This window comes from Camelus dromedarius, chromosome 18, assembly GCF_036321535.1.
Source record: "Camelus dromedarius isolate mCamDro1 chromosome 18, mCamDro1.pat, whole genome shotgun sequence".
In the NCBI taxonomy this organism is placed as follows: domain Eukaryota; kingdom Metazoa; phylum Chordata; class Mammalia; order Artiodactyla; family Camelidae; genus Camelus; species Camelus dromedarius.
In genome coordinates, this window is record NC_087453.1 from 5,099,709 (window position 1) to 5,112,368 (window position 12,660).

The window sequence follows — 12,660 nt, forward strand, 5'->3', positions numbered from 1 at the left end:
GCTCTGGCAGGGACGCTGACAATGGGGCTGTGTGTGTGCGGGCAGAGATACGTGGGGAATTCCTTACTTTCCTCTTAATCCTGCTATGTACCTACAACTGCCCTAAAAGAAATCAAGTCTCACTTAAAATAACCAAAAACTCTCGGAGTCCAGTGGGGAAAGCACATCACCAGTGATCACATTTTGATGAATCAGGGGTTAACAAGGTGCCCAGGGACCGGGGAAGCAGGTTTAGCAGCAAGGTTCACAGAGGAAGCAATTGGTAAGGCTCATGGGGAGCAGGACCCCTCCTGGCCGGCAGGTCAGGGTAGAGGGAACAAAGGCACAGGACAGGGGAAGGGGGCTTGTTCTGGAGAGGCCCGAGCTTGGTCTGAGCGGGACAGGAGGGCAGGGGCAGGTCCCAAAAGGCAGTCTGACTCTTACTTCCAGCAAGGACAGGAGTGGAAGGGTTTTAAGCAGAGAAGCAACTAATTAGATCTGAGTTTTAGAAAGAATTGAGAGATGCTGACAGGACACATGGAGGGAGGGACCATAAACCATCTGATTTCTTCAGCTACTGAGAAGGAACACACGATACATGTCAACAACTCACTGTGTGACAAACTTCTGCTTTTATCTCCTTCAGGGCTCGTTCGGAAAACACGCAACCACAGCACCGCAGGAAGCAAAACCTGCAGAAATAATCCAATACGGAGCATGACTTAAAAAATAATTTTAAAATTATTACCCACATTATCAATGAACATTTGTTCACTTTATACAAAGGTCAAGAACCACAAAGAGAAAAATGGTTGCATTTGAGTCCATTAAGAAGAAAAAAATCAGTGTGTCCTAAATAAATTACATACACACACAAAGGTACCCCCTGCTTTTTGAAAGTTCACTTTACTCCACTTTACTTTTACAAAGACCTACATTAGTACCTGTTTTCACTAACTGAAAGAAATTCGAAGTGGATTTCTGCTTCTATGAAAAAAAGGCAAAAAGCAAAAATTGCATTCAGCATCTGTTTTGCAGTGAGATGTTACACAGGCAGCTCGCACCCCAAGCAGCGAGAGCAGCGCCACCACGCTCCTTCCAGGGGAACCACACTCAGCATCTCAGCGCCAGGGCCGTAGCTCTGAACTGTGTGAGCGTCTGTGCTTTATCCCTATTTAATCTGTGCATCTGGGAGCAAGATGTGTTCTAAGATAACTGCTTCTTTGACTTTTACCATTTCAGCTTAGGACAGGTTTCTTAGGAACTTAGGAAAAGCTCTACTTTTCAGGTAGAGGAGAAACCTGTATATTGAAATTAAAACCACAAACATAGGCCAGAGTCCCAGTCCTACCCCTGTGCAATAATTCTTTGGAAAAAAGACTCTCCTACAAATAAAATAAATAAATACATTTTTAAAAAAAACACCACATAGAAAGCCAACAGACAGAATAGGAACTCAGGGAGAAAATATTTTAAATATACATGATGTTCAGATTTTATGAATATTCAAAGAGGTCTTTAAAAGCAATAATAAACAATATAGAAAAATGGGCAAATGCATTAACATGCAATTGACAAGTAAATTACCAATGGCCAAAACACATGGAAGATGCTCACCTCAACTGTTAATTATAGAAATGCACTGCAAACAACGACATGCAAAGTTTTACTTATCAGGCAAGAAAGAAACGGAATGAAGGTATGCAGCTGGAAATTGTCTGAGGAACAGGCACATTTGTTGGTGGGTGGGTACAACACAGTGCAACATTTCAGGAGGAAAGATGGCAGCGGCAGGTAAAGCATCACTCTTATCAGAATCTCTCCCACAGAAGCACGCCCGCCAGTGAGCACCTGCACGGGTATGTATTTATGAAGCTGTGCAGGACAGCACTGCTTGTGGAAGGACAGGAAACCACCTAAATGCTCACCGATACAGGGATGGTTAAGCAGGAACACTTATACTCCTATCGAAAAGAAGAAGGTATGATGGCCACGAAAACACGTTTAAATTAGACAGAGAAGTAGTGGACTATGATTCCACAGCTGTGGGGAGAACACACATTTAACACACGTTTATTTATACCTCCTGCAGAGGTACAGGGAAGCGTGGTGTGTGTGCTGGTGCTGGGGAGGTCTGGGGGGGGCATTAAACACCAAACAACTAATAATGCTATCAACTAATAATGCTAGGATGGAAGAAAGGGGCAAAGAGCACTTTCACATTTTACTTTATACGTTCTAAAAATGCCACAATAGAAACTTTCACCAATTACCTTCCTAGAAAAATGGGAAATGCATTAACACGCAATAGACAAGTAAATTATAGCAGAGGCAGACTGCCCTAACAAAAAGCCAAATTAATAACATTATACTTATAATGAAAAAGAATATGAAAACAAATACACGTATGTATATGTATAGCTGAAATATGCTGTACACCAGAAATTGACACAACATTGTAAACTGACTCTACTATAATTAAAAAAAAAAAGTACTAATATTCATTAAATGTTGTTTAGGACTTAAAAAAAATCCTCTGTTATGAATGCTTATTAATTATAAATAATATAGGAAATTGTTTTTTTTAAACAAAGGCTAAATGTTCTTCATCACACTAATAACTTATTTCTATTTTTCAATTCATTTAAGTCTTTATTATACAAACTTTATTAAAATACAAACTAACCCCCAAATCAATTTTCTGGTGCAGAGGACCCATTAACAGCAGGATGGGAAAGCCAAAAAAGCCAATGTTCAGTTAACTGGGAAGAGAAAAAGGAGAAGAGATAAACCAGCAGATGAAAGGGAAAAACTAGGGGAGCCACAACCAGAGCAACCAGCTACAGGTAACCCCTGCTCAAGACCCGAGAGTTGAGTCTGTTTCTGTTAAGTTCCTCTTTTGGGGTGAACCGTGGTTTTCTTAAAAAGAAGTGGGAAGCCAGATATAAAAGGTCACATATTGTGTGATTCTATTTAAATGAAATATCCAGAACTGGTAAATCCAGTGAGACAGAGAGCAGGAGGGTGGTTGCTGGGGGCTAAGGGAGCAGGGGGTGGGGAGTGACTGCTAGCGGGTAGGGGATTTTCCTCCAAGGGGATAAAAACGCCTCGGAACTAGAGAGAGGTGATGACTGCACAACACTGAATGCACTAAACACAGAAATGCACACTTTAAAATGATTACTCTTAGGACTTTTCATCCCAAAATAATGTGTATATATATATATATACACACACACATCCACACAAAAATAGGACAAGGTTAGGTACATGCGTCTGGTTCCCCATAATATATCCTTCATGACCCAAATGGTGAATTTTAGCTTTTCATTTTATCTTTTTTTCTTTTCTCAGCTTTATTTAGGTAGAGTCACCAAACATGAACCATCTGTATGTAAAGCGTACAACTCACTGATTCAATGTCTGTACAGAACGAATGTGTACAAGCGAGCCAGAATGCTCCAGATTAAATGTGGTTGTTTATAGCTCATTAACAGTTTTTACACTGGAGATGCTTTCCCCCTTTTCTTAAGTGAAAATAGAAAAAACAAACAAAACAACTACCTTTTAACATGTAATGTGTTAGACGGAAGATTCTAGAGGACAGTGGGCACTAACAGCTAGAAAAGATATTTCTTAACAGTGGGAAGTGAGTTTAAAGCTTGGCACAGTGAGACATGATAAAAAAGGCACCTACTAACCCATTCAATGTTCATATATTTTTTCTTTTTTTATTCTATTGTTTTGTTTTTATTTTGGGGGGGACGGTAATTAGGTTTATTTATATATGTATTTATTCATCTTTTTAAATGGAGCTACTGGGGATTGAACCAGGACCTTGTGTATGCCAAGCCCACTCAATGTTCACATCTTTTCAGGGGGAAATACACTGACTTACATTTGCTATATAAATCCCAACCTTGAGATTTCTGGAGCTCTAGGCAGAGGACTTGTCAGCTACAAATTCAAAGCAAATTATCATTACCAGCTGGCCTTTCACTGATGGATCCACCCCACATTCTGGTGCATTGTGTTTAGCAATTGTAGGAAATGGAGGTTTTTGATGTGAAGTATCTGTCCTTTGCTTTCTTTCCCAGAGGAAAAGATCAAAGAACTCAAGTCTCTAAGTGTCACAGGAGAAATTTTAAAAATTCCTTTACTTTAGGTTCTCCTAACCTCGAGAACAGAAGGCCACAGACAACAGAGGCCTTGGGAGGGAATGAACGTGGTCCTGTGCCAAGCACCGTGGCCTCTGAGGCACTACTCAAACCAAAGGACACCTTAGAGAAGCCTGTGTGATGACCAAGCCCGGCACCAATGCTGACGGCACTGGATTAGCTGCCCAGGCTCCACATCACCCACCCACGTTCACTACTGACCTGTGTCTGCCGTTCATCTCCAAGCCCACGACGGGGCAGATGAAACGCGCCCGCTGGAGGTCATCGTGTTTGTCACCTTTTGTGTTTCCTTTGTCTCCTTCCCAGGCAGGGTTGTCAGAAAGCCTTAGTTCGGTCACATTCTGTGAAAAACCATCAATACTTGAAGAGTTCCTTTGATCAATAGCTCACCTTTAGCATTAACTATTATCCTAGTCCCTTTCCATCCAAATCTCTTCTACTTTCCTTTGGCATCAATCAATATGGATATAAAATTAAACTGTAAGCTGTGATATTAAAAATGCACTGCCTAGCAAATAATTAGTTAATTTCTATCTTATAAACATTGTGCTATATAATAAAAAGTAACTTCTGACATGAGAAATAACCCCACAAGGAGAAGAATGCTTTGTATTAGTTTCATCCAAAAAGGAGTACTTTCTTTCCTGGCTGGTGAAGCCTCACTGAGGCTGTTCACAAGACTAACCACCATTGTTTATTTAATAGTTGAACAGACAGTAAAATCTGTGAGGCCACAGTCTAACGAGGCCAAGGCAGAATATTAGTCAAGACTACTGTCATATTCTAAGATCCAGCCATTCGGGTCTCAAAATTCAATTTTACAAGGAGTGACTTAGCAGCTCCACTTTAGCATTTGAAGCATTTCTTCACATCGAACTGCATCATTTGATTTCAATGCTCTGGAGAGAAGCTGAGTGACTCAAAAGGCAAGCCACCACACACGCAGTCAGCTTTCCGGCTGAAAGCCAGCGTGTGTCTCATCAAGTTCTCTGCTCGGAGTATTTGTACACTATTAATCACTGTAATAATAATCTTTGCATTGTTTTATTTCAATCTTTTTGTCTTTATAGTTGTGATTTCTTGGAAATTCTTTTTTGTGTTAAAATTAACAATGAAACCACATAGATTAAATATTGTGTTTTAAGTATAGATTTATATAAGTTAATCTCAGTGATACTCACATTTTTGAGATAATTATGCTTCCATGGGATTCTCAGAAATGAACCCTCTTCCCAAGGTGTAGATGACAAAAATAGGCATGATTATTTCTATAGCACTACCATTAGCTACACCTCAGAATTACTAACTCGTCTGAAATGAATATATTCTGTATCCTGTAACTACTCCAGGAATTCAAATGAAAAGCCTAAATTAATAATAAAAAGTTAAAAAAAGAAAGAGAAGGGGGAAAAAAGCCTGAGACTGGGAGTCTGGGGGTCTGGACCTGGTTCAAGTGCCTCACTCACTAGCCCCGTGGCCTCAGTGTATCACACACAGTGAGCGTTCTCACCTGTGAGGAGCGTGTTCGACAACCTTGGTGGTTCTCAAATTCTTCACTACTTTTCTGATTTTTCTCCCACTGCCCAGATTTGAAAGATTTTGTCCTCTCAACAAACTTCTTTTACCAAAAAAATTGTTTTTTCATTTTTATGAAAAAACTTTAAGTGCCAATTAGAACTTCCAATCAGCATGAGATAACCACAATGATTTAATAGTGAACTACCTATAAAAATCTCTAATTCTATAAAAGTGGCTTTCAAACAAGAAAATTCAAGTAGCTGAGTTTTAACTATAAAAATAATGCCTCCCAACATTTATAAATACAGCACCTTGAGAGTTTTCAAAGCTCTTTCACACATATTAAGTCACGACAGATTTAAAATCCAGGAAGTACTGGTGTGGGGACTTGGCTTGAGATTTAAGTGGCCTGCCCCAAATCACATCTTCATTAAGTGGCTAGGTGAAGCTGGAATTCCAAATTACCGAGTTCCGTCTGTAATGTATATGAATTCTGTAAAACACATCCTAACCATTGAGACCCCTGGAGCATTTCAGAATTACCTGTCTTACCTTAATGCTTTTAATGTGAGATGCCGCCTTCCCAAGAGCCTTTTCAGATGATTTGTCCAATAGAAACTCAATGACGGCATCTTTGTTGTAAAGTCTGTAATGATAAGGGCCAGTCAAACATTCTGGCAACAATCAACCTTTGCACAAAGGAGGAAGACTAGACTGAGTACAATCCAAAGTCATTTACATCTGAATAAGAAATGCCCTGCACTCCTAGAAAAGTAAATTTAATTCTGTCTCAACTATTTCCGAAGCATACAAAGGAAAAAACTAGTTTAAATAAAGGGCTGCAAACTGGCAGTGGCATCTGACCTAAACAAAGATTTTTACAAGTTGGGAAATTTAACATAAAAGTATACATTTTCAACTTTCCCTGAAAAAAAAAAAAAATCAGACTTTCTGGAATCCCTCAGTCCACATCATTAAACTGGAACAATGGGCTGGAACTGAGTAGCAGCTAACTCTTTAGGCAGGACATGAACTCTCCAGCTTCCCCCAGTCCTCACCGTTCCCTACTGACCCATGTGGGTCCTTCATGCATTTATGTTTATAATTAGCTCCTACTGTCTCCTGAGTTTTCAACCTATGGATTAAATAAACCAAACTGAGTAGGAAAGTGCAGAAGGATGTTCAGAGACATGGAAGGATAACCTAGGCTTCACAAATTTGCTTGAGATAATTCACATTTGATGAATCAAGAACTGCATTTACACATTAAAATTCTTTTTAAGATCCTCTAATAAAAACTCGTCTCCATTAAGTAAAGAAATCATACCTGCCAAGCTCACAGGCAACTATCGGTCGCCTTAATATTTCTTGACTTAGAGCACAGTAGTTCCACTGGGCCACTAATTCAGCATCTTTGTCAACCTGAGAAAAGAAAAAAAAAAATCCTTTCAATTAACTTCCACCTCTGAAGGAGCACGCAGTTCACGGTTCTGCACACAAGGGCTTATTCAGCAATACCACACTGTGATGGTTTCTGTTTTTTAAATCAAAGTGACACAGGAAGTAGGATTTAAAAAGTGACAAGTACTCAATACAATGTTAAATAAAGGCCTCTTTACACCCAACATGTACAAGGAGACAATTTATGTTGTCATTACATTGCTTATGCTAGCTACTTATAAATCCTGATATTTGTATCTTAACCATACGTCAAGGAGGCCTTACAAGAAAAAACAAGCAGTACAGGTTAATTTCTAACAATGGGAAAGGCTCCAAAGTTGTAGCAGAATTTAAGGACTAAGAATTGAGAAGATAGGTATTTTTGTTGAAAGTTCAGTTCGCTATGTCACTGATATCAAACCATTATCCACACTATAAAATAAAAATCCAGACATAGGACCTTCCACAGCCCTCAAATGATATTTTCACCTTTTTTAATATTTCATGTCCCACTCTTCCCCCTTCCTAAAATGTCAAACCTGAGTAATGTAACAGGACAGCACATTTGAGAGAAAATATGGGAAAAAAAATTTTTTTAATTCCCTTTAATTTTTGCAGGAACAACTATTTACGTGTCTACTGTGTGCCATGCACTGTGCTAAGCAGTTTCTGTGACTTAATCTTTTAGCTCTCATGAAAACCCTATGAGGTAGTATTTTTACCTTTGCAGTTGAGGAAACTGAGGTACCAAGAAGTTAGGTTATATGTCAAGGTCACATGGCAAGCAGACAAAGAAGTTAGGATAAAAACCCAGGCAGGCTGGCTCTAAAGACCATGCTTTTGATCACTACTCTCTATTGTATTTCTATTATTTTGTTGTTATTGTTCTATAACTCTAAAAATGTATTTTTTATTGAAGTATAGTTGATTTACAATACTGTATTAGTTTCAGGTTGGGCGTAATTCCTTATGCTGTACAGTAAATCCTTGCTGCTTATCTTATGTATAGTAGTTTATATCTGTTAATCCCATACCAATTTGTCCCTCCCCTCTACTATTTAAAATAAAACCAAACACACAAACGAAAACCCCCATCACACTATTCCAGTTGTTCTATTCATTTCCCAGATTCAAGAACCACACTTTGGCAGCTTAAATAGCTTTTTATCAAAATTCATAGTGTAGAAGGGCCCCAAGAGAGATATGTCACCAGTGAAGTTGATTTACTGTATTTTTTGTACATGTCCAGCAAGTTTAGGATCTACTTTCTAGATCTTCCACCTGCTTCATCAGTGAAAAAAAAAAACAAAAACACACTGATTTAAAAAAAACACTTGGGAGAGTTGGGGAAAGGGAACAAAATGATAAATTACTCTTTGCCCAGGACTTTAAAAATTGGACCCCAAAAAGCTTCTGAAAACATTTCTTCCAGGGTCATTCTTTTCAGGGGAAGGTCTTAAATTTGAGCGATGTTTTGGGCCAGACCAATCATGCCGCATGAGTGATCAGCAAATGTTATTATGTATCTATTTGAAATATAAGCTCCACAAGGACTGGACTCTGTTCCCTGCTGTATTCCCAGGGCCTAGAACAGTGTGGGGTAAGCACTTAGTAAGTAACTGTAGAGTGAATGAGGATAATAAAAAATCCATCCTGCCTGGGCACTCTAGTTGTTTCAGATCACCCTTTCTTCTTTTCTATCCGCTTCTGACATCTGTTCCTTGCCAAACTTTTCATCAAGCTACTCCTTTTCAGCTCTGGGAACAAGTTAACAAAACCAAGCTGAATACTCTTTGGGCAAAAGCTCTCTCACTCAAGTGGTAACTACGCTGCATTAATCTATGCACATGTAGGTACAACTAGAGGGCACACTCCATCTTCTTGGGTGGAGTTCTCAAATTCCTCACATATTTGTTGGGTATCTACTGTGTGGCAGACACAACACAGGGGCCGCAGAAGCAAGACATACAAGGTCCTGTCCACATAGGAAACAGATAATGAACAAACAAATGAGAAGGGCAGAAGATGAGGTAAAAAGAGAGGCAGGGGTCTGATCACACAGGGTCTGGTGGCATATTTTTATTCTGAATACAATGGGAAGGCACTGGAGTGGTTTAAATACAGTAGTGATATATGGAATTTATCTTAAAAAAAAAAAAGACTTCTCTGGTCCTGAAGGGAAATTAATACAGACCACCAACAGTGTGCCAGCCATTTGTACTAGGTGCTTTACACACCTTTCATTATTAAAAAGTAATTGCTAATGCTAACCGTGAAATCCTGAATAACTGGATGGGAATCCTGGCTTCATCACCTACCAGTTGTGTGCTCTTGGTCACGTTCCTGACTCAATTTTCCTGTTAGTGGCATGGCAATTATAGTGCATAATTTGCACAATCACTTGTGAGAATTAGGGATTATTCGCTCACTGTATTTACTGTGCCAGAAACTGCTAGCTGTAAAGGGAAAAAAGGCGCAGCCTCTGCCATCAAGAGCTTACCGTCCTCTGAGACCAACATAACCAACCATGAACTCAATGTACACGGTGGGAAGACAGTTTTTAAGAGGAGGACATGATTTCTGAAGGAGCGGCTTCAGAAGACTTCACTGAAAACAAAGTTAGTGTGCACAACACTGAAAAAACAGCAGCCATTTGTATCACTGTTACTAGCAGAAACAGACTTCAAATCCTGGCTCTGCCACTAACTAGCTTTGCAACTTTCTCCTCCTGGGCCTCAATTTTCATTTCTGAAAACTGAGGCTAATGACAGTATGTACCCGTAGAGCTGTTGTGAGAACGCCATGAGATACCCCATATTATACGTACTGCCGGGTGAATGGCAATAGCACGCACTCAATAAAGGTCCGTCATGAACACTGTGGTTAATATGGAGTTCTCTGTACCGGATAAATGAGCGCAGCTACGTAGGGAACCCCGCTGCCTCCCCCTTCCCAACTCCCTTCGCTCCCTGGAGGCGTCCGCATGCCCCACCACCCCCGGTCCCTACTGGGCCCAAGTCACTGACCTTCTCAACTTTCTTCGGCCCCTTCACCAGTTCGTGTCTCTTGGGGATTGTTCCCCCGTCGCAACCCATCGCAAGCCGGGAGTCAAAGTCTGCAGTAATCCCCCACAGCAGCCACTTCCGGAGTCTCTGGCGACCGTATCAGTCACTTCCGGCGCGCCGCAGTGACGTAAAACGCCCGTCGTAACGCGGCGGGGCGGGGCGGGGCTTTTGCCCAGCCCAGGTTGCCATGGAGAGCATCGCAAGGGGCTGGGCGTGGCCCCGCGGCTGGGGTTGCTGCAAAGCGCTGGCGGGTCTTCGCCCTCAAAGTTCTACCACTGCCGCGCCGCGGCGCGTCTCTTCCTCCTTCCCATGGGCGTTGGATTTCTGCTGCACCTGACTAATCGCTCGCCCACGCTCCGGGGGCAGGGGCCGGGGAGCTGAGGGGCTGCAGTGACTCAGGAGCACCCACCGCTCTTGGGACTTGTGCCACCCCAGCCTGTGGGCAGACACCCCTGGGCTGGGAGCGCGCGTGGAGGGAAACGACTGCATTTTATTAGTGCAATTAGTAATGAATATGAATGCATCTATTATTTCAGTTAACATTTATGTGTTCAAAAAGAGAACATATCTTTTTACTGAGCGTTACACTCGTAACAAATCTTTTGAAGAGATGTTATGAGATTGTGGGGGAGTAAGACTCTCTAAAGCCTGAAACTTTCTGATACTGCCACGTATATTGTATATATATGAAATATTACACAGAGTTTGTACATGTATGTATCTTGTTAACAGCATCCTGAAGCCAAGGCCAAAAAATTTTGTTTTTATTTATTAAAAATCTAGTATAATTAACAGACGCAGATATAATTATAAAAGATATACTGATGTTTCCATGCCTTTTCCAAGAGACAGTCTGGACCATATCTACACTGAGAACACAAATCCCTTGCAAAATCCTGGTAAAAATCCCTGATTGTCTGCTTTCGTGCTCTTGACCCTCTCCATTTTTTCCTTTAATTATTATAAATATTAGGAGAAAGCCTATCCATTGTGAGTAAAGCAGACCTTTGTGATTGGATGTTACCATGTTGACCAAAGTGAAACATAAAAAAGCCAATAATATGCCCCACTTGGGAACAGAAAATACAGTATAAGTGGATATGAAAACTTCAAGGGCTATAAAATGGGGCTAATCGTTACTGTGATGAATGGCAATTAAAAGAAAATAAGTCCTTTAATCAGTTAGTCTCTCATTGGCTTATGATTTATTTTTGCAAATCACAAGAACCGTAAACTCCATAGGGACTTTATTTTATTCCCTGTTGCATCCTCAATGCTTAGAAGAATCTTTGGTGCACTCAGTATTAATTCCTCAATACACCAAAAGAAAGTATAGACTTAAAGAGAGGTGACAAGCAGACCCTGAAACGAATGAGGACTCATTTACAGGGGAGGAAACAGACGGCTGGACAGTTCAAATCACTTGTCCAAGGTCAGGCAGCTGATGAGAGCTAGCAATGGGTAATAAGATTAATTTTCTCTCCCAGCAATGGCCAGAAAATCAGATAGAGAATAGCAAAAACCCAGGAATCTTTAGACAGACTCTCAAACCAGTGCTCTTTTCAGGCAAGTAAATCTGCCCCTCACCCAATTCATTTGGGGAAGAGAAAAACCAACCTAACTACAGATGCCATGTTCTTTAACCTCTCCCCGCAAAGCTGCTGATGACACCCAGTGGTGATGACTGTGCGGGCGTTAAAGTTCAGGCAGCTGGATGTTTTTTCTCTTCCTCCTTGATTTCCTTTTTTAGAATATTGGTCTCTAAGCTACTCTGTGTTGGAAAAGCTACAGAGCTAAAATGTTTGTACAATTTATTATAATCATCAACAGCAACTCATTTGTGTTGCGAGCATTGTCTCCTTTGCTTTATTTGATTTGAGACATTTTGTTTCTAGCCACCCTGGGAAGCAGGTGCGTTATCTGATCCTTCTTCCCACTGCTTTTGTTGAGTGAACCAGTAAAGGGTGTTTCTTTACAAGGACCCCTGGTGACAACTTTGCCCCAGTCAAGGTGCGAATGTGAAGGGGAGGAGAGGAATGAAATCATGAAAGAGAAAACCATTATGCTTTAGCAAAACCAGTATTTCTTAACCTTTCTGGGGGTCATTGGACCTGTTGGAGAATTTGATGAAAACTTTAAACTTATTCCCCAGAAAAATATTCATTAGTACACAGGAAATTTTGCTACAGTTCATTACATGTATGTATTTTAGTAATGGCTTCCTGAGGCCCAAGCTAAGAACCTGTCCTTTACATGCTTTGTCAAGGAAAACAATCAATAAAAAATCAATAATAAAAATAGGAAAGAGTTTTATTTGAGCCAAACTGAAGACTAGCCTGGAAGCCAGCTTCCCGGATGACTCTGAGAAACTGCTCTGGAGAAGCAGGGTTTTCAGCACAGTTTTATATCTTGTCAGAACAGAGAACATTAAACAAGACATGGATACGTTTCTTCAAGGTTTCAGAAAAACTGACCAGCAC

The 12,660-nt window shown here is 40.5% G+C and overlaps 1 protein-coding gene across 2 annotated transcripts in view; it reads right to left on the reverse strand.

The window, feature by feature from the left end:
• RTF2 (replication termination factor 2) overlaps window positions 1-10,306 on the reverse strand; it is a 33,414-nt gene extending 23,108 nt beyond the window's left edge. The window contains exons 1-5 of one of the 2 annotated variants that reach the window (XM_010991607.3): window positions 10,142-10,306; window positions 7,003-7,097; window positions 6,228-6,321; window positions 4,359-4,498; window positions 593-671 (exon numbers count right to left, since the gene is read on the reverse strand). In XM_010991607.3, coding sequence (XP_010989909.1) covers window positions 593-671; window positions 4,359-4,498; window positions 6,228-6,321; window positions 7,003-7,097; window positions 10,142-10,210 — 477 coding nt within the window. In that variant the 5' untranslated portion in view covers window positions 10,211-10,306. The remainder of the gene's footprint in view (window positions 1-592; window positions 672-4,358; window positions 4,499-6,227; window positions 6,322-7,002; window positions 7,098-10,141) is intronic. The other variant, XM_010991606.3, reaches the window with a different exon arrangement.
• Window positions 10,307-12,660: the final 2,354 nt, after the last annotated feature.